The following is a 22,899-nucleotide window of genomic DNA, read 5'->3' as shown; positions in this document are numbered from 1 at the left end:
TATCTTGCCTCCCCATTCCTCCTGCTATTCTCAGAAATGAAAAATGTGTTTGCCCTTTTTCTTTCCACCTCCTTGTTTCTTAAGGCCATGACAGAGAGCAGTCACCCTGTAGTGGACACATACTTGGTGTCTCCTTTCACTACTTTATCTACCCCCACAGTTTCACACGATGCATAGTTTCACATGAATTTCCCCCTGCTCTTTTTCTGCTGCATTTCTGCAGACAGAGGCCTCTTTTTTTTTTTTTTATCCTGTAAGCCCTATTTGTTATCCACAAGCCCTTGGCAAATCTCAGAAAATTATTTTCCCACAGTGCATGTCAGGACATGCACTGCTCTAAATGTACCTTTTACCCAGTATATGTGAAGGAAAAGCTTTTTATTATAGTCAGAAGAAGATTAGGTGGTCTAATGCCATACTCATCATTAAACATGATTAGAGAAGAAAAGTTGATTAGCACTTGTTGTCAGGGGTTTGCAGAGATTAAGTGTTAGGACAATTCTCTTACCAAGTGAGAGGACACTGCAAGAGTGAGATTAAAGATCTATATGGCAAACATAGTCCAAACAGACTCGAGATATCTTAGTCACAGTGGAAAAACAAATATCACCCCTGAACCATTTAAACTGCTGTGAGCAGCCTGAGTAGCACTTTCATTTCCTCTGCAGATGCAGGGGAAATGCATCTAGGCTGATTTAAGAAATCACTGGACCATTCAACCCTGTCAGCTTTTATCTTTTTAAGAAGTTAACTTTACTGCCATTGAAATAAAAGTTGTTCAGACTGTAATCAGGACAGGCAGCTGTAAGGTTCTTTTGATTTGGAAGGAAAAATAAGCGCAGACAGAGTCCTAGGGGGTGTCCAAAAAAGTGATTTATTAAACACACACTTATTATACAGTGCGGGAAGCCGGTCTTTCAGGAAGCTTTATAGCCATTATGACGTCAGAACAATTCCTGGGAGTCATCTTCTCAGAACAACAACCCTTTCCCAGACTTGAAACCAGATGTTTCCAATCATCAGTATTTGGGAACATAAACAATTGTGTAACCGAGTGTGCAGTTGTGTAAGATTGTAGGTCCAGGCCAACGAAAGGTGAGTGTCCTTATCTGACTTACTCCTTACTTACTGACTTACTATGCTGGTGCTATGCATGATAGAGTATTGCATCTAGAATGCGTTTTATTCCGCGTGCTCTGGCAGATTTACTAAATGATAAATGATACATGATAATATTGATGATAACCTGATGATATGTGATGCAGACTAATGAAATAATGATGAAATAATGACCGTACATGTGAATAATAACATAGTGACAGTAAAATAACATTCCTTGACGTGACACAGCCTACTTTATGTTATGGGAAATTAGGAAAACACACAACCTTCTAGTCGATAAACTCAGTCAGTGAAAATCTTCGGTATTACACAACAATATGCCGGATAACTGCTTAGTGCTCTGTGCATCCGCTCCTGAAAGTGAGAGAGGCTAGGTCTTGGCCAGGACTCTCTTGTACCATGGCTACACATACTGTATGCAAGGTTAGATACATTTGCATGTTTAAAACTCTGAAATGCAGGTGCAAGTATCTCGTTACAATACACAAAATCTGTTTGTCTGCAAACTCATCCTACATGATCTGGAACTTAGCAACCAAATTTGGTGCACAGGTACATCTTAGGCCCTTGAAGATTCTTATCATCACATTGCCAAGTAATCAACTACCAAATAAACTAAAATGATCCATTTTTAGCAGTTATGCACTTGTGAAATCTTATACAAGCATCATATTTTTAATTCTGTGACATTAACATTTAATTTATATTCACAAAGTATCCATATATAATGATACATATACATTATGGCCTAACAACCCACTAAGATGACCTTTATATGGGGTTAATAAAGTAGACATTGGCGTGGGCGTACACTTATGCAGTATAAATCAAGAGACCTAACAGGTAGGTTTTAGACATAACTCGTCATTAAAAGCTTTTCCTGTGACGCTAGTGTTTCTAAGACACTGATTATTGTCACACATCATATTCTACCAATTTTGTGAGTTTTTCCCCCCACATAGTACAAAAACCATTAAGAGCTGTTTAGCAGTGGAGTCTGACCCAGCTACACTTGGAGAGGTGGGGCAGAGCGATTCAGGCACCTGTTGTATAACAACCTGATAAATTGGTTCCAGTTCTCGCCCAAGGGAAACATTTAAACTTGACATTAAACATTAAGATAAAAGCATAAGTAAGAAACATAAGGCAATCATTTGAGAACATCTGTAAAACTGTGACACTGGTTCACCTTAAAGCCCTTTTTAACTCCTAGAGTCAAACCAAGGCGTGCCTTCGAAGTGTTTTGCGTCACCAAACCTAGCACTTGTGCAGGCCCTGGAACTAACAGGTGAAACGAAAGAGCGTTCACTTTAACTGAACTTGAAATAAATGCAGAATGAAAGGTGCTGCAAAAAAATAATAAGAGCAACTGAGCCATGCTCTCTGACCCAAGAGTTTGATACAGAAACAGCATTTCAGAGGAAAACAAATCAGTTCAGGCCATCATATGTTATTCTGTCCTTAGACACTGAGTAATGCACCAACAGCCTGCTGTTTGCAGAGCGTTGAACTGTAGGATTTCTGCATATTTTCTGCTTGGACACTTTTGACATGTGTTGCTTATATAGATGAACATATATCAACCTCAATATATCACCTTAATAGCATAAAGTTATCAAAACTGATCTGACACAATGTGATTAAAAAAACAAACAAAAAAACAACAAAAACAAAGGAAAGGTGGTTCAGTGGTTCTGATGCTGAAGACCGAATTCACTCTCGAATATGGATTTTCAAATTGTTGCTACTAATGTCAAAAATACACAAATTGCCAGAATCAATAAATACAATTTCAATAAATAAAAAAAACATGGACAAAAGAAAGCAATAGACAAAATGTGCCTTCAGGTTGTCAGGCCACAAAAAAACTCTAATCTAACCGACTCAGTCATACAGCACAAATCCTAAACAAGGAGGAGGAAATGAGTTATACTGTACTGGAAGATCTACTAACAGTGCGCTATGATTTATACAGTTCACTTCAGTAATAACCAAGAGCAAATTAGCGGCTAGAGCAGGGGTCAGCAACCTTTAACACCCAAAGAGCCATTTGGACCCAGTTTCTACAAAAAAGAAAACACTGGGAGCTGCAAAAATACATCTAAAATGAAGATAACACTGTGTATATTGTTTTGTTTTTGTTTTTTATCTTTGTATAAACAACTATAGCATTTTGCTTATGAAATCTATGAAGTGCTGTGTGTAATGAATACATTTTCAATTCTTAAAAAATAATAACAAAAAATAAAGACAACCAGTTGAAAGCCTCTTTTAAATGAATAAAAAAGCTGAACTTAAATTATTCAATTCAATTTTATTTATATAGCACCAAATCACAACAGCAGTCGCCTCAAGGCGCTTTATATTGTACAGTAGATACAAAGAAGAACCCAACAATCATATGACCGCATCTGAGCAAGCACTTTGGCGACAGTGGGAAGAAAAAACTCCCTTTTAACAGGAAGAAACCTCCGGCAGAATCAGGCTCAGGGAGGGGCGGGGCTATCAGCTGCGACCGGTTGGGGTACATTATCCATGTAGCAAACAAAAACTGTTGTGAGCTGTCATCCTTATATTGCCTTTGGGCTTTCGGAGTGTAGCGCAGCCTTGACCTGTATTTAAAAAATAATTGGAAAAAAGCATTAAGCTCCTAAAAAATTAAAAATAAATATGTGCAAAATATCTGCATAATATTTATTTTACCTGGTTAATGTGTGTTGCAGGGCGTGGCCCGCAGTGCAGGAGAGTCAGACGCACCTGAGCTTCATCCGCAATCACGCCTCGCAGACTTAGGGTCTGTGCTCTCTCTGCTGTTGTTTGTATGTGTCGTCATGTTTCTTAGGCAAGCATTCAAGCAACACCTTGTAGAGCCACTCAAAGTCAAACTTTATTATTTACTTCCTGTCGAAGAACCCCCTTTCACAATAAAACGGGTTATACTCAAACAGATTATACCACATCCTCCTTTCGCTGAAAACATCAAACTTACAAACTTAAGAACATTTACTGCATATAAGAAAGCTGTACTCTTTTTTTTCTCTTAGAACCTTTTATAGAAACTTTTCTTTCTCCTCACCATTTTCCTTTACTTTTAAACCCATGTCTTGTTTTGTTTATTTTGTTTATTTTGTTTTCATAAGTCCAGTCTTTGTGGTTTTTTGACCCAGCCCTAGTTCTGACAGGACCTGGGTCTGCTGTCTTAGGAGTCAGAGCTGTAGCCGCAGATAGGTTTGAAGCAGGCAGGGCGTTCTCTGATGGACTGACTGGCGTACTTGGGGTTTGTAACTTTGGTGTAACATCTGGCAATGGCTGGAGGTGATGCCTATTTCTCCTGATGGCTCCTGAGGGGGTCTCTACAATATTTATTAGTAGTCTTTTCACTGTTTGAACATGACGCTCAGCCTCACCGTTGCTTTGTACAAATCTTGGACTGCTTGTTACATGCCTGAACCCACAGACTGCTGTGAAGTCTTTGAACTGTTGGCTTGAAAACTGAGGTCCATTGTCACCGTAGAGATGCTCTGGAATCCCATGTCTGGAAAAGATTGACTTTAGATGCACCATAACATCATCCGATCTTGTGGGAGTCAGTTTGGCTATTTCCACAAATTTAGAGTAGTAGTCCACCAGAAGTACATAGTTGCTGTTGTCAGTGGCGGTCCTAGCCCGTTTGGCACCCTGGGCGAACACTCCCTCTGCCCCCCCCCCCCCCCCCCCCCCCCACACACACACACACATAAAACATATTAAGGATTATACATTAACATAAAACTGTTGTCGGAACCATACTGAATTTCGCCAGAGAAACACACACAGACACACACACATGAAGAGAGAGAGAGTATGCATCGATGCATTGTATGCAAACAGCTACCAAACAGCCATCATAATTCGTCATACAATGAGAACAGGACAAATCAACAATTGACAATGACTAATTAATATTAAAATCTGTAACATATTGTATTGTTTGGAGTTTAGTCTGTTACTGTTACTATTTTTACCATTTCTTCTTGGAGCAACTGTAACACACATAATTTCCTTAGGGATTAATAAAGTATTTTGATTCTGATTCTGATTGTTTCAGGATGACCTGCCATTATCCAATGACACATCTGCTTACCTGCATCTTTTGCTCGTTTCTCCTCCTCTTCTTTTCTCTTTTTTCTAAACTGAGCACCTGATGGCTTTGAACTTTTCTTGTCCATCTTGGTTTTAATTTTGCACTCCAGTATGAACACAAATCCCCCAACTCGAGGATCACCACAACATAACCTAATAGACCTACACCTTAGTTCACAAATTCACTTTGTCTAGGGTTTATTTCTGAGATTTCACACAACCCAGGATTCAAATCATGAATACATAATGGGCTTGGATTTACAATATTATGAATGAAATGTGCTTTATTTGGAAGCAGTCGGCCCCCCTCCCCTTTCGACGGGCTGTGTGTGTGATTTGTCCTGTTCTCATTGCATGACGAATTATGATGGCTGTTTGGTAGCTGTTTGCATACAATGCATCGATGCATACTCTCTCTTTCTTCATGTGTGTGTGTCTGTGTGTGTTTCTCTGGCGAAATTCAGTATGGTTCTGACAACAGTTTTATGTTAATGTATAATCCTTAATATGTTTTATGTGTGTGTGTGTGTGTGTGTGTGGGGGGGGGGGGGGGGGGGGGCAGAGGGAGTGTTCGCCCGGGGCGCCAAACGGGCTAGGACCGCCACTGTTTGTTTGTAACATAGTTCATGGTGGAGAATTGTCGCTCACATATGTGAATCCGAAGATCGACGGAATTAGGCATGCTGGTAGGCCACTCTCGTCAGAAGTAAATCTGCCTAGGCATCATTAAATGTTGTACTGTCTTCAGTGTCGTGACTGTGTGCAGGCAGGCAGGGAAATGGACCCAAAATGCAGGACTCACGGAGGCGAGGGTGAACTCAAAATAAACAGCTTTATTGCCAGTTTTTGCCAGATTGTACAGGACACTAACTAAACTGGAAAAAACATAAACTAACGGACAGGCAAACAGGTTAACGGAACACACAGCGAAGCTTGATGGTACGATGAGACAACGAGCAGGGAAAGACGCTCACACTAAATACAAGAGGTGAACAGGACTAAGAGGAAACAGCTGCGAGACACGGCTGGCGCTGATTACACTGACGAGACAGGGAGAGCACAAACGCAACACACTGACAAAAGACACAGATCAAAATAAAACAGGAAATGCACAGACTGGACTCACATGGGCAGACACTAAACAGAGGGAGTGCAACACCAAACCTCTAAGAACAAAAAGGTGTAAACCCCAAGCACATAACCACCATAAACAACAACAAAGGATCATAATGACAACAACAGAATAATAATAATAAAAATAAACACAAAACGCTGGGTCAAATGACCCAGGACCGTGACATTCAGATATTTTTCTTTTCTTACATTTCTCCATACTTGGCCTACCTGGACTGAAAGTCTCGGTAAATGCAAATATAATTTTATTTTTATATTTCAAGATCACAATCTGCTAATCTTCTTGTGTTAGTTCTAAAAAAGAACTAACACAAACTAAAAAAAGTTGCATTTATTGTGAAAATGCAATGTGAATGCCTTTAGTGGAATCTGCTGAAAACAGCAGAAGTAAAACTATGTGCTGAAAGGAGGTGAAGAAACTAAAAATTCTGCCAAAAACAGGTGAAGAAGCAGAAATTTTTGCTGTCAACAGGTGAAAAACTGAAAATTCTGCTGAAAAGGGGTAAAGAAGCTGAAATTTGTACTGAAAAGAGGTGAAAAAGTTTAACCATCTGCTGAAAAAAGCTGAAGTAGAACTGAAAGAGGTGAAGAAGCTGAATATACAAACTGCTCCACTGTTAAAACCTAAAAATCCTTGTGTAACAGCTGCCCTGTTTGAGGTGATGAACCGTAGAAGAACACCAAAGCAAACATTAACAGCTGCCAGATCCCACCCCTCTGCCACATGCTTAATATGAGCTTGTGTGTTTTTTTTCTTTTTTCCAGCACACTGCACCATTCAGACATTGATCTAACATGCTGACATAAACTCATAAATAGACAGACATTTTAATTTGGGTCGCTACACGCTCCATACAGAGAAGTCTCTCGCTGTGTGCGCACTGCTGAGAAAAAGAAAGCTCAGTCCAGTTCATTTCTTCTCCGTTCCATGAATGTATCACTATTATTGAGGAGCAAAAATAAGTGGGGCTTGACATCCATCCACTGTGCCAATTACACACTGGTTCTGATAACATCTCATCTCATCTGATCTCCCTCCCTCATCACAAACAAATAAGTTATTCTTTTCATGAAAGGGAAAGTTCCACAAATACACATGCCATAAAAAATAGCTGCTGTGGGAGATGTCAACGGTCACTATAGCGTGGGATTCATGACAACTTAGTCTTCATTTTGTTTATGTGGAGAATCACACACACACACACACACACTATGGTGGAAGGTAGAAATTATATGATACAAATTGATAAGCACGCATGTAGGAGTTAGATAAGTATTACATCGAGCACTGTTACTGTATTGGGGATGGGAGTTTGTGAGGTTAGAAGGAGGGGGTACATCGCAGTTTCTGCATAACAAGAAAGATAGGGAGCGTGTGGTTTCAGATCAGGGTGTTATGACATTTGCAGCAGGCATAGGAGGTTGTTTTTGTAAGATTGTTATTGTTTTATGTTTATGCCAAAAAGTTGATTCTGTTCTGTTGTAGTATTTTCATTGGGAGAAACATTTCGTCACTCATCCAAATGACTTCTTCAGTCGCAGTTGACTGCAGGTTTCCCCAATCTTATAAACAGTACATTTGCATTATGACTGAAACTAGTACCACTGAGTGAACAATGGGCCATTCCGCCATTCAGGAGGAAACGTGATTGACGTGTTTTGGGAAGAGTGAGGTCTCTAAGACTCAGCCAGAAAGTATATAAAGTAGTAGCTGAGGAACGAGTCCTCTGTACTGTGTTTGATCTCCCAATGCGCATTGGTAATAAAGGGATTTTGTATTGCAGTAAGGTGTGCCAGAATTAAAAGAATCGGGAGCAATCGAGAGAGGATCGCGACACTGCAAAAATACCTCCACAGCTTTCTAACCTTTTCATATTCTATCTTTTTTTAATGAACGGATATTTTCCTCGTTTATGTCACCTGCATAAAACAACACTGTGTTGCGTTTCACAGTACGTCACCTTCTTCGTTTCATTACAGGAGCGACACATTATTTAAAATGCTTTATTTTCCTTGAGTACTAATAAATTCTCCGACAAAAAGCGGTAGAACGACAACAACACTCTCTCTCCATGCCCGCGTTTTACACACAACTTCCTACTGAGCGTCAGAGGAGGGAGGAGTCAGACCGCTGCTGCTTTATAAAGCAATCTTCGCCAGCTGAGAGCCCAGGTTAGAGCGAAACACTTCGCTCCGTGTGCTGGTGTTTAGATTGGAGCTGCCTGCCGATTCCTTAGATGACGACTTTTTTTTCCTGTTTGTGTGGGGTTTTTTTTATTTACATTTCCTGTCTGGAGAGAAGAGTTTTTAGTTGGTTTACAGCACCAGTAAACTGAACATGGAGTGCAGCTTTAAATGCCAGGTGGGTGCATTGGTTGTTGTATCAATATCAGGGTATCGCGGCGATAACGAGCGTCGTGACCAGGCTCCTCTCGTGGCTGTCCTAGGTTTCTGGTAGTGATGAGGGAATTCCGGCTCTTTTTTGAGAACCGGCTTAATTGGCCCGATTCACTCGGCTCTTCAGGTTGTTTTGTTGCTTTAATTAATTTATTATCAACAACAATATAAAATTATGCACAAAATGAATTCGTAATGTAAAAAGATGTTGTTGTTTTTAAATAGTTTATTATATAAAAATATATTTTTATTATGTAAATAAAAATAAATGAACACCCAGATCTTTTAATTTAGGTAAAGTTTGGCATTTAGAAATACCAAGTGCCTTAGCTTTGAGGAGCTGATCCGGTTTCTTCTATCAGGAAAAAACCAGATCAGATTCTCTCAAAGGGGACTGATGTTGCCACAATGTAAGACGTGGATAAATTGAAGCCTTGTTCTCCTACCATCTCAGTGGGTCTGCACTTCTCTGGCAAAGGGGCTCAGTGTAGTATCTCACTTCCAGTACTACATCTGGTGAGGGAGTCCTTCTGGTAGTGTCTATACTTGCTCAAAGAACCTCCAAACAGCAGATGCTTGTTGCTCCTTTTGTTCACCCTCTTCTGGCTCTTCTCAATCTTGGTCCCCTGGCAGTAGAGTTGGTTGGCTGGATCTTTCTGCTGCAGTTATTCTCTTAAGACCGGGGTGGGCAATTCCAGGCCCCGAGGGCCGGTGTCCTGCAGGTTTTAGATCTCACCTTGGGTCAACACACCTGAATCACATGATTAGTTCGTTACCAGGCCTCTGGAGAACTGCAGGAGCTAATTTAGCCATTTAAATCAGCTGTGTTGGTTCAAGGACACATCTAAAACCTGCAGGGACACTGGCCCTCGAGGCCTGGAGTTGCCCACCCCTGTTCATTCACCGCTCTAGTGTCAGTAAAGACCAGCTTCTTGAATCTTGGATCAAGAATAGTGTTTTCAGAGAAAACAGTGTTATATTCCATTCTGTGGAACTTTCTGTCCATGGATGCACACAGAGCTGTCACTCTCTGCAGACTCTCTGCACAGGGTCTGTCATTTTGGAGGCTGTGACATGGTTGAAAAAGAGTAAATAACAAGTTTGAAAATTATGCCCCCCCCACCCCCCCACCCCCAAAAAAAAACAAACGAAAAAACAAAACTTTTCCTGTAGTTGCTGTTTTTGTGTTTTCACAAAAACAGCAACTACAAAGCAAAGGAAAAAAAAATCATCAGTATATATATATTTTTTTTTTATGATCATGTCTAATCTGCTTTTCATACCAGTAATGCAACAAGAAAAACAACTACTACTATAATAAAGCAATAACATTTGCACACTCGCCTGTCTGCACTGATCCCCACGGTGACCTGCTAGATGGCTCCAGAACAGTGCATGCCTCCTGTAGTACCTCCCATTCCTCTTGGCTCGGAGGGTCAACCGGTGCATTTTAACCATCTTGTCTCTTGTTCTCCTGCTCACTTTCTCTCTCACCTCCCTGCTCTGTTTCTGTGGTGGTGCTGCTGCAAGTGAAACTACCGCCCCTCCCCCTCTACTCAGCACAAACACATGGCTTTTTGCACCCTTCCCCCTTCTGCTCAGCATAAACAAGGCTGGCTCACATGCGGCGAGAGAGAGGGTGAGAGAAAGAGAGAGAACACCCCCCCCCTCCCCCACTACTTCCAATAAGGAGCTGGCTCCCATCGTTCGCTTCAAAGAGCCGTCCCTAAGAGCCGCTAAGTTCACAACCGACCCATCTCTAGTTTGTGGTACAGATGTGTCTCCAACACGTGTTGCTTTTTTGTAGCAACAGCTGTGAAGGTATAAATAATCCACTTGAATACAAATACTACTTGAACTACAAATGAGTAGCTGACGCAGCTCTGGACACTTGGAGGCTAGATTAAGGCCATGTCCACACTAACACGTTTTTGTTTGAAAACATCTTTTTCTCTCAGTTTTGGCCTTCCGTCCACACTGAGATGGCGTTTTTGGTCAATGAAAACAGCTTCTTGAAAACGCTCTCCAAAGTGGATACATTTGAAAAAGAAGTTTGTTTGTTTTGGGTTGTTTGTGTGTGGGTTTTTTTTTCTTTCTTTTTTTTTTTTTTTTTTTTTTGTAGCAGTGTGGACTGCAAAAACAATGGCTTTTTGAAAAAGATTACGCATTTTAATCAGATGACGCAGTCACCACCAACAGCAAATATAGATTCAAGGATACTTTTATTTTTTCTTTCATATTTTTATACTTGTGCCCCTTGTAACAGCTTTCCATGTACCTTTGAATTAAATGTTTATATTAACTCTTTAGGCGACTCTCAAACACTAGGGGTGCTGCAGCTGCTAGAATAAAAAATCGAAGTCTCTGAGGACCACTTTGAACCATTTATACACACACAGGTCATACAAGTACGTCAGGAGTGAGCAGCAGTACAAGATTTCAGAGTGTCAGTTAGTACAGTATTGCACTGAGTAAGGGTTTTTATTTTGGCAGAGTAGCTTCCATACCAAACTGTAGTGTGGTTAGTGCAACTATCTTATTTAACCAATCTCATGCAACAACTCAGTGCTGTGCGGCATGCAGGCATGGTCAAGATGACTTGCTGAAGTTCACACCGAGCGTTACAATGGGAGGCTGAAGGAGACTGTCCAGAATGTTACATTGGCTCAAAGAGCCAGTTGTTACAACCCAGGTTTTCAGAAGAGCATCTCTAAATATACAACATGTTGAACCTTGAAGCAGATGGGTAGCAGAAGCAGAAGACCACATCAGGTGCCACTCCTCTCAGTTCACCAAAATTGGACAACAGAAGATTGTGAACTCATTGCCTAGTCTAATGACTCTTGACTATGCTGCAACAGCTCAGCCTGCTGCTGGTGATGTAATGGGGTGGTGACATTTTCTTGGCGTACTTTGGACTTATTAGTACCAACTCAGCATGATTTAACCACCACAGCCTACCTGAGTATTGCTGCTGTCCATGCAGGATAACACACCGTGTCACGAAGCTGAAATCATCTCAAGCTGATTTCTTGAACATGACAATGAGTTCCCTGTACTCAAATTGGCTCCACAGAGACTGGACCTCAATCAAACAGAGCTTATTTTCACTGTAGCAGGATTGGAGATTCCCATCCTCAATGTGCAGCCGATAAATCTGCAGTACCTGTGTGACGCTATCATGTCAATGTGGACCAAAATATCTTAGGAATTTTTCCAGTACCTTATTGAATGTATGGCATGACAATTTAAGGAAGCTCTGACAGACAATTTAAGGAAGCTCTGTAGGCAAAAGGGCATCCAGCCTAATACTAGCATGGTCTGGTTCAAAAAGTGACCAGTGAGTGAAAGTGGCTTAGTGTCCTCTCCCCTGACCTCCCTCTTCACCACGACAGACCGGTGCACTCCATCTGTCGATTTCCGGCTCCCTTTTCTCATCACTCGCAAACAAGACCCCGAGATATTTGAACTCCTCCACTTGGGGCAGGAACTCATCCCCGACCCGGAGTGGGTACTCCACCCTTTTCCGGCTGAGAACCATGTCCTCAGATTTGGACATGCTCATCCTCATTCCCGCTGCTTCACACTTGGCTGCGAACCATTCCAGTGCGAGCTGGAGGCCTTCACCCGATGAAGCCAACAGAACCACATCATCCGCGAAAAGCAGAGACGAGATTCTGAGGCCACCGAAGTGAAAGCCCTCCGCCACTTGGCTGTGCCTAGAAAATTATGAACAGAATCGGTGACAAAGGGCAGCCCTGGCGGAGCCCATCACCCACTGGGAACGAGTCCGACTTATTGACGGCAATGCGAACCAAACTCTTGCAACGGTTGTATAGGGATCGAATGGCCCGTGGCAATGGGCCAGACACCCCTGTAGTTAGAACACACCCTCCGGTCCCCCTTCTTAAAGATGGAGACCACCACCCCGGTCTGCCAGCCCTGGGGTACTGCTCCTGATCTCCATGCAACATTGTGTAGGCGTGTCAACCAGGACAACCCTACAACGTCCAGAGCCTTCAGGAACTCGGGGCGGACCTCATCCACACCAGGGGCTCTGCCACCAAGGAGTTGTTTAACTGCCTTAGTGACCTCGCCCCAGAACTTGGCAGGTCATCCCCAGACTCTGCTTCCTCCTCGGAAGACGTATTAGTGGGATTAAGGAGGTCCTCGAAGTACTCCACTGCTAGCATGATGGACAAGTTTTTGATGGGGCTCTCACACAAATGCAAAACAGAAGAGGAAGCATCGCCAAATATGCTTCCAAACAACTTCCTTCCGTGCCAAAGACTAGAAAATGTGATTAAGCATATCTTGCTTTTGGCTTCACCTGCACAACAGCGGTGCCATGGTAGGTTTCACCGACAGAATTAGTTTCCCCTGCATCGGGAGCATGTGCTGGGTAAAAACAATAACAACATGTGAAATAAGTTGTTTTTTTTTTTTGTTTTTTTTTTTGTTGTTGTTTTTTGCTACTTGTAATTTATTGCAGTTTACTTTTATTTGTTTACAAAGGTTTGAGGTGTAAAATAACTGCAATGGAATCTGAGTTCGTGTGTAGCTGGAGGATGTGTTTGTGGTGGTGGGGGGGAGAAGATTTTATTGTAAACACAAAGGAGGGCAAGAACAGCTGCCTTAGATGGGCAGCTCTAGGTTAAGGAATAGGAAATTGTCAGCTGGGAGCTCTAGGGCAGATCAGACAGACTCCGCAACTGACGATTGCCCAGAAGAAAGGCCAAAGGTGGAAACCTTTCAAGGGCCCTTCAGGAAGAATGTTACCCATCATGTGGTTGAGAAGGTGGCAAGGTGCAGCAGTGGAACAGAGGTTCCTTAGGCTGTAGTTGACTCTTTGTAGGCTTGGTATTAAAGGGAAAAACTGTCTGGCAGGCGAGCTGTCAGAGCACTAAGCAGATGGGATTCTAATTTAGGAAAAAAATTCTGAAAGAACAGGTAAGATGTAAGTCAACTCTGAATAAGGAGCTGGAGATAACTGCAAAATCAGGAACAGCCTTGAGAACAGGGGAATATCTGTACTATATATATATATATATATATATATATATATATATATATATATATATATATATATATATATATAAAAATAAATAAATGACCTTCCACAAGGGATACTTCAGCTAATCAGAGATGGATATTTGCATCCTCAGTCTGTCTCCTTTGAGTGAAGCATGATGGTGCTATGTTTAAATATTGATTGAAAAAGAAGGGGGACCATAGAAGAGTTTACCATAAAGACAAATAAGTGAAAACCCAACAGTGATCAAAGAAATGCACAAGAAGAGAAGGCCGTATTTGGATTTTTTTTTATTTTATTTATTTATTTATTTATTTTTTGGTCTTACCTTGCGGTTTTAACCCAATACAGGGTTCTTTATTTTTTTTTCCCCCTGCTGAAGAGAAGACCTACATCATAAAGTACCAAAGACGGGAACATGTCGACGCAAGTCTGCATAGCACCTTCAGACTACCATGTCCATCAAATTCAGGAGCAGAAAGACCTCAGCTAGCACAGAACCAATTTCAGGAAAGTGAACCGGCAGACACTTCGGCTGGCACAGGAAGACCCTTTTTCTCTTGTTGACTTTATAGTATTTTTCACCCAGAATAGGCACAAGAGCCTGAAAGAAACTGCCAACTTTGGTCCAGAAGACAGCAATTGACCTGGATGATGGTCGATTTAAAAGACACATGGTAACTTAACTTGGTAGATTGAATCAGGAACAGGATTGGAGAGAGGGGCCACCAGGCTGGGGTTAGGAGGTGTCCCGATTCTTTGATGTTGGGCTGAGAACAACAGTGCCCCCCCCCCCCCCCCCCCCCCCCAAAAAAAAAAAAAAGCGTCAGACAGCGCTGTAAACAACGGTAGACTGGTGGGTAATAAGCAAGCGAATATTACAGAAAACAGATTTTTTTGATGGGAAATTGTTCTTGAAGCACACCGTGAGAGAGAGAGAGCTGTGCATGAAGTGCGATTTATTGTTATATATATATTTTTTTATCGTGGTGGAGGCAAAACGGCAAAAGTAAGGGGGAATTCATGACAATGTTTATGTGAAGCATAGTTTGGATCTTCTCTTGCGGCTGGTTCAGTTAATTTTGGTTGGAGAGTGATGAACTTGCGGCCCATGTTGTGGCCCGCATAATGATGTGAAATATATTTTTTAAAATTACTATTTAAAAAAAAAAAAAAAAAAATTTAATAGTATGAAGGCAATAGGCAGAGTGTTACAGGCATGGCCCTAAAGAATGTAGCCTCATGGGCAGTGTAGTCCGTGCTGCAGGGACAATGGACTGCCATACCCGTTATGTGTCTGTGAGCGCGAGGTGGGAGAAAAAGGAGAGTCAAAAAGTACAAGTTGTCATCGAGCAAAAGCAGGAGATGGAAGCATGTAAATCTAATAATAACCACTGCAGCCAAAAAAGAGTGCCTGACGAGCCCAGTTGTAAGTAAGCTATGACCCAGACAACAAAGTAAAGCTAGTTTTCGGCTACAAGCCCGACACAGAATCCGACGTATTAGCCATAGATCCCTTTACTACGGTTCGGAGCCGTGGACCTGTTTCATATACGCGCGGAATAGATTTCTATACGAGATCGATGCAAAAAAGTGCAGCCTTACCTAATGTCCACCTACTGTTACCAATTTTATATTAAGATTTAAAAATCTAGTTGGTTTTGGTATGGTGAGTAACCTTCAGTAATAGTAATGAATCAAACAGCAATAATGCATTCATGTAGTTGTGAAAAGTATGATAATATATTAAGTAATCCAAAGTTCAGAATATGTTACTCTCATTAAGTAACGTAACTGAATACGTTACGAAATACATTTTGGGGCATGTGTTCTGCAATCTATAGTGGAATACATTTTAAAAGTAACCTTCCCAACACTGTTCAGGAGAATACTGCAGCAGCCTCATGTGCCTTATCAGTGGGTATGAATGAAATTGTCTTTGACAAGGTTACAGTCTGCAAGCAGTTAGCTGTAGCTATTTTCCTCAAAAAGAATTACACTAATTTGGTGTTACACAAATAATATATTCTAATATAAGCAATTGTGCTTCTAATTGGTCAAAACGGGGGAGAGGCTATGGTTTAGACTTGACTCACAGGCTCTTTTTTTTTTTTTTTTTGGCAAAGTCATAAATTGCAAAACCTTCAGAGAGGTGCAACTGTCACAGGAATATGCATACCCACTCTGGGCTTCATCACTGCTTACCATGTTGCAGGCAAAGTCACAACAAAGCAGATAAAGTAAGATTTATAGTAATGCTCGACCTCAGACACAAATGCCACAACAAATGAGGACATCGAAGCAATGGTATAGCAGATGTTTGGTTTATGGCTTTTTCTCAGACTTGGGGAACACGGTGTTGTATTTTGTGTAGCCATTTCCGTTGTTGCTGCATTTCAAAAAATGGTGTTTTGATTTTCATAACTCATCATGCGATTGCCACTGACAAGCCAATCGGTGACATGCAGTCTGACGTCATTTTTGGATTGCTTGGAGCCCCAACTTAATGGGTATTTTAAAAAGAGGGAAAACAAAGTTCCTGGTACTAGGGCTGGGCCATATTATACCATTCACGGGAATACCGGTATAATGTTAGGCAATGATAAGAAAATGAAATATCGCGATAGAATATGGGTAAAACGCGCATGCGCAGTGCCTTCATTTTCGCACGGACATGGCGGAAAAAGTATAGTGGCGACAGAGAATGAGAAGGGCGGAAGCGGATCGTTGAATGAAACGTATGAACCAGAATTGTTTTTTTTTAAAAACATGCAACTTCAGTGATGTGGAACTGGTTTGGTTTTTGTCCGTCAGATAGCCACCAAAGCACTTTATGTGGTGCACGGCAGTCTGTCAAAATTTGTCAAAAATGTTTTAGTACGACTTTGGTAAGCTACGAAGCTGCACCGCTTAATAGACTGTCAGAGCATTACGGCTCCCGTAATCAGGAGCCTTGCGGAGTACTGTACTTCAACATAATATTACCGTATTGTAGAGATGGCACAATACCACTTTTTTATGTCCGATACCGATATCATAAATTTGGATATCGGCCAATACCGATATGAATCCGATATAAGTGTGTTTTTTAATCAAAACTTTTTTTTTAAAATATTTTGCTGCATTTTGTACTAAAGTTACTCAAGTTTAAAAAAACAAACAAACACTAAAGCTACTCTGTTATACCTGTATGCAAAAAATACACTGCACCCAAAATATTTTATAGTTCAGCAAATCTGATCAATCTAATAAACTTAAACCTACTCCATCCTCCCTATTCTGGTATTTTAAAGAGTAAGCAACCTAACTAATAGGGTTGCAAATGCCCAGCAAAAAAAAAATAGGGAACCACCCCCAACCTCATGATGCTTAATCGACGCAATCAACTTTAATTTGATGCAGTGTGGGGGGAAAAAAAAATCAACTATTTTTCAAGAATAATTAAATAGATTCAACATCTTTCTTCAACAGAATTGCAGACTGCACAGATGGTACCTTCCCAAAGAAAAAGTAGTATAGCTTACTAGGGTATATTAGACTTAACAGTTACTATATAGAGTAATGGACTTCTATACATTTTACATCAGATTAAAACTTTGGGTGTAAGATTCAGATAATTATTTATTAAAAGCTAGACATTTTAAATGAGAATAAGAAAGAAAAGTATGTGTTTGTGCCCCCCTTTTCCCTGTTAATGCCTTATCGGCCCCCCAGGCTAAACTTTGCTAGATCCGCCCCTGCACAGTTACCAGCTGTCAGCTATGTAGAAAAAGATCCTGGTGTAGAAAGTAATATTAAATCAATTCTAACCACAGATTATCAAGCTTTAACGTGCTGCTGTTGTTCAGCCGCTGGTTTTACTCTTTCTGGCGCAAAGTGGGCGATAAACAAAGAAGAGAGACACAAAAGCTGATCATTGATCAGTTTCATGTTTGAAGTAGCAGCAGGAGAGCGAGGAAGAGAGAAGAGGCAGTCGCTCCATATATCGGTTGTTAAGCTTAGTGCTGGAATGCTTTACATTCAGAGATGAACTTACACACTTGCTTTACTTCTCTCTGGGATAACTTTCTCGGAGATGAAATGCCAGTTTGGTAGCGAGGCTCCAAATACTCAACCAGACCACCGACAGGTCTCGCACGCCACAGCCGCTCTATCACGTGATGCATACTGCTCCGACGTGCTACGGTTATGAGCCGAGTTACGCCATGTCGCAAGTTTTGCGAGGTGCTTTTTTGATATTTAACGGATCGGATTACATTTTTTTAATTTTTCTTCGATATCTGATCCAGTAATTTAGGTCAGTATCGGACCGATACGTAATATCGGATCGGTCCATCTCTACCGTGTTGTACGTGTATAAGGACCCCAAAATGGCACCTGTTAAGAGACATACTTACAAAGCGGATTTCAAACTCTATCAGTCACACAGTAGAACATGGGAATAGAGCAGCTGCGAGAGAATTCAGCATTAATGAGTCAATGGTACAGAAGTGGAGGAAGCAAGAAGAATGAGTTGAGTAAAGTTTGACTTATCTGTTTGGTTTCGCCTTATAATCCGGTGCACCTTATGGCCCAAAAATATGGTAACTTATCTTTCTTGTAGAAATGTGCTCCAAATAAAAAACTTTGTGTTGACATTTTGTCTCGCATCAGTTATATCGTCAGTTATATCGTTATCGCAAATTTTCAAATATATATCGTGATAAATATTTTTGGCCATATTGTCCTGCCCTACCTGGTACCAGGTACTACCACCTAATGGAGAACACTAAAAACTTACTCGAGCCATGCTGAGCTAGTGGAAAAGGGCTATATGTACAGATATTCAGTCATACTTTTAGCATCCCCATGTTGCCACTGGCTCCAGTACATTTTGTGCTAGGCTCAGTTGTCTGCTCAACCTCCTGCTGATATCTAACTTATCACCATCTTGGATAAGTTCAGTGATTGTTGGGTCATTAGGAGTTTAATGGCTGGGTTCTTGGAGGTGTAGAGGGCACATCTCCATCTTCACTTGCTGTTTGTCAGAAAGCTGGTGATCAAGTGACAGATGGCAGTAGAAAATGTCCCGGATTCTTTGATGTTGGGCTGAGAACAAACAAACAATACTCAGCAAGTCCAGTTAACCAACAATTATTTATTAGCATACATGTATAGGAGATTTACACAATGGTACCTTCCGTGTTGATCTCACAGAAAAGCACTTCAACCTATTGTTTTATATGTCAGGGTTCACCCTCTTCATGCGTAAGCAGATAACATAACATGCGTCAGTTACAGTTAGATACAGTTCCTTTTTTGGAACACTTAGGAAGATATCAACTGCCTTTCATCCCAGGTTTTTCCTGTTGTTCTCACTACGAGGCCCAGGATCATATGTGGCACATCCTGAGTACATCCTGTTCTGACTGTGCAGGCACGTTGCCAGTTACAAGCAAAATACTTCTTCTAAGGCCCTATGCTTTGCACGTTCATTAGCTTGTAGATTAATATGTCACTAATTAAAAGCCCTGCCACATAATAATATATTTTCCACAAAAACTTCAGTTAGGAGAGTTCGGTGGAGAGAATTCAAAGGATGATGAATATGTTTCGGGCTGTTCGATATAACGATATATATATCGGAAGACGATATAAAAACGTCTATCGTTTCCTATTACGCTATCGTTTGTCTCGTGGTGTCGTAAAATAAACTGTTTACAGCAATTTTTTTTTTCATCATTTTGATGGTCACTGTAGTGGTTATATTAATTTCTTAAAGTTCTCTCTTTCTCTTATATTTAGCAAAAAACAGCCGTCAGGTGCTAAAAAATAAACCTTAGACTCAAACTTTGAAAGAAATGGTGGCCGTTACAACTTGTGTCTACAAAGGTATACTTTAATGCAGCGGTCCCCAACCTTTTTTGCACCACGGACCGGTTTATGTCCAACAGTATTTTCACGGACCGGCCTTTAAGGTGTTGCGGATAAATACAACAAAATAAAACTAGTACCGGTACCAAAAAAAAGATTTATTCATAACACACATGAAAAGACCCAGAAAAACAGAGTTAACAATAAAAACGATAACAAAATAACACAGTAAAAACCCTGAAAACCATACATTTCACACCTGAGCCTCAACTCTCGCGGCCCGGTACCGGTCCGAGGCCCGTGGGTTGGGGACTGCTGCTTTAATGCATCGGTTAAAACACTCGACTCCAGGTAAGGGACGCCCAGCTGGAAAAACGTCACGCAAGTCGAGTTGCCCGAGATTCACAGAATTTTGCAGAAAATAGTACATTTTTGTGATTTATATTGTTGTCAAGGTGTTGTTGGATGTATTTGATAACATTATTAGAAAGCACTGCATACATTTTAATTGCAGACAATATGCAATTGTATCATATTCAGATGACAACCAATTATATTTTTCTAAATCCATATGGCACAAAGTCATTAAAGTACAGGTATATCTTAAGGACAAATGTTTTTCCTCTGAAGTTGAGACTTGTACATGGCTCTGAAAATACTAGAAATGTGCTATGTAACCAGTTACTCTAGATGGCATGACATTGGCCTCTAACATTGCTGTGAGAATTCTTGATCATTTTTTTATCACAATATGTTCTTCAGTGTGAATCTTAAACAAATGTATAGGACAGCCCCTTTTGTTAAGATTGAATTGGGTGATTGTGGAACTGTAGATGGTATCATATTGGTAGCATGCCCATGTGTTAGTACAGCAGAAAATAGTTATAGAATAGAAGCAGCATAACAGGAAAGGGTGCAGAAAGGCAGCATTAACTGCTGTCTGACACATCTTGATAAGTATAGGCAAAAGCAGAACTACGTAAGGAGCTTGACACGCTTAAAGACCCCACATATAACCACCCACGCTCATAGAGAATGAGGATGTGCGCAAAGAAAGGGAGACAGAGATCATGGGCAGAACCATAAAAGGAGAGGTGAATCGATGTGTAAGACTGTAAAAGGAAAAGATAAGAATGTTAAATGAGGAACGAGATGTTTTGATCGAAACCGTCCTGAATAACAGGAAAAGTAGGCGCTGAATGAGAAACCAAAAAAAAGTATAAATGTAACAGACCGAGGAAGTGCCCCTCAGATCTGCAGGAGGCTGGAGACTTCACGCTGTGCACAAATGACAGTGCGCCTTCTAATCCAGTGCGCCTTATGGTTCTGGTTGTGCTTAGTGACCTCGAACCGATTTTGTGGTACACGGCGCTCAAAAATCTGTCAGATATTTTAGTACGGCTTTGGTAAGCTACAAAGCTGCACTGCTTGATGGATTGTCAAAGCATTACAGCTACCATAGTCAGGAGCCGCGAAGTAATCTGGGTCCAAACTTGGCTTCAGGTCCTAAAGTCAAACGAACACTGTGGCGTCGCTGAGAGTTAAAAAATGTCTAAATTCCTTCGTCTTTAATAGAATGATCAGTGTTGCTGCTTTACCAGGTGTAACAATTAAGTTTAACATCCAGGCATCCATGAAAACAGAATTTATAAATTTTTACGGAGTTAGAAGTTAGCAGGAAGTTGGCTCGCTAGTTTCTACTAAAGATGACATACCATGTTCTGAGTGAGGGATTTCAGAATAAATTAAAACGTACAGCTCTGCTGTCCCTCCCAACATAAATGAAGACAGGAAACTAACAGCAGTGATGTTTGTGGGGTTACTGAAGTTGGGATAACTAGTATATAATGATATGCTACGTTATTGCTAGCGACACAGCTATGTTAGCATAACATAAACACATTGAAGCTGGAGGATGAATGCTAACTTTTTTTTCCAGACGATAAATGTTTATGTGAGGGTTCCTGATGGTTTAATGAATCAATAGTACAGAAGTAGAAGAAGCAAGATGGTCAATATGATCATCCAATTGCCCAACCCTATCTATCGTTGATCATTTTTAAAAGGGCGATTTTTTTTTTTTTTTTTTTTTTCCTTTTTTTTTTTTTTTTTTAATTTGCCCATGAGTAAGTTTGCTAATAATGTTGTTTGAAGCTAACAGAAGCAACCATCACAAATTAATAATAGCACTGTTTTAACGGCACCCTCCTTCAGCTGTGAGCAAACGGACCCTCCTCAGAGGGCGCCCAAATGCAGCAGCGGTTCATTTACTCAAACTCATAACAGAAAGAAAGCAAGGCAGGAGCCTATGGCCACAAAAAACAAAAACATTTTATTTTAATAAAAAACCACAATGGTGGTGAGGGAAACAAAGAGAAACTGGCTTCTTTTTCTACTATAACTGTGTTTACAGGCCAGTGTTTCTGTCTTACAAACTTGACCAAACAACAAATACAAAATAACTTCAAAATCAAATCTCTCTTCCAGCGAAAATAAAATAAAGTCTCCAATGTAAAGTTATGTTTGTTTGTTTTTTGGGGTGGGTTTTTTGGTTTGTTTTTTTTAATGATTTCGTGCATTTCAAATAAATAAATGTATAATCCAAAAATTGTCTATATTAATACTGAAATAAACAGGAAAACAAGGGAAAATATTCCCTCTAAACAAAACTTAGAAATTATTTGACAGGAAAACGAGCATGTACTTTTTCAGGTTTTAGTAGTGTGTGTGCAGGACACGTTCTGAAGGTGTGCTTCTGGCCAGATATTTCCGTGCCATGTGTGATATCAATGGGAAACGTTTTTCATGCATTTTCCACGAAGCCAGTTGCTCGTCTTCTCTGTTTACGACCTCCTTGCTGAAGTAACAGTCCATTTCTATCTGAGCCTTCTTCTCCAGTTTGGACACACTAATTGCCAAATTGCAAACGCGGAAATCAGTCCGTGCGTGATTACATTTCTTGTTATGAGTTTTATGATTGTAAATTACACATCCTGAGCACATCCTGTTCTGACTGTCACTGTTCAGGCACGTATGCAGTTACAAGCAAAACACTTCTAGTAATAGAATAGAATAATCCTTTAATTGTCCCACAAGGAGAAATTTGGTTGTAACAGCAGCCAAAAAGAGACCTATACAAACAAACAAACAAACAAACAGGACACAGAACAGAAACAATTTCTCTTACATATTTACATTAAGGACAATGGTTACTATATGCAGAGAGTACTGTAAAGTTA

General features: G+C 40.6%; 1 protein-coding gene and 1 long non-coding RNA gene across 5 annotated transcripts in view; both read left to right on the top strand.

Moving 5' to 3' along the window:
• Positions 1-8,527: 8,527 nt before the first annotated feature.
• The window catches only part of LOC146493331 (uncharacterized), a 41,941-nt gene continuing 27,569 nt past the window's right edge, over positions 8,528-22,899 (top strand). For all 4 annotated transcript variants that reach the window (XM_085149599.1, XM_085149598.1, XM_085149596.1 and 1 more), the window contains exon 1: positions 8,528-8,740. In XM_085149599.1, coding sequence (XP_085005725.1) covers positions 8,717-8,740 — 24 coding nt within the window. In that variant the 5' untranslated portion in view covers positions 8,528-8,716. The remainder of the gene's footprint in view (positions 8,741-22,899) is intronic.
• LOC146493332 (uncharacterized) lies at positions 13,857-16,912 on the top strand. The gene is made up of 2 exons (XR_014872107.1): positions 13,857-15,814; positions 15,960-16,912. It is a non-coding gene; the product is annotated as an uncharacterized LOC146493332 (long non-coding RNA).

This window comes from Neolamprologus multifasciatus, chromosome 22, assembly GCF_963576455.1.
Source record: "Neolamprologus multifasciatus chromosome 22, fNeoMul1.2, whole genome shotgun sequence".
NCBI lineage: Eukaryota > Metazoa > Chordata > Actinopteri > Cichliformes > Cichlidae > Neolamprologus > Neolamprologus multifasciatus.
This window is presented reverse-complemented; position numbering and strand designations above follow the sequence as displayed.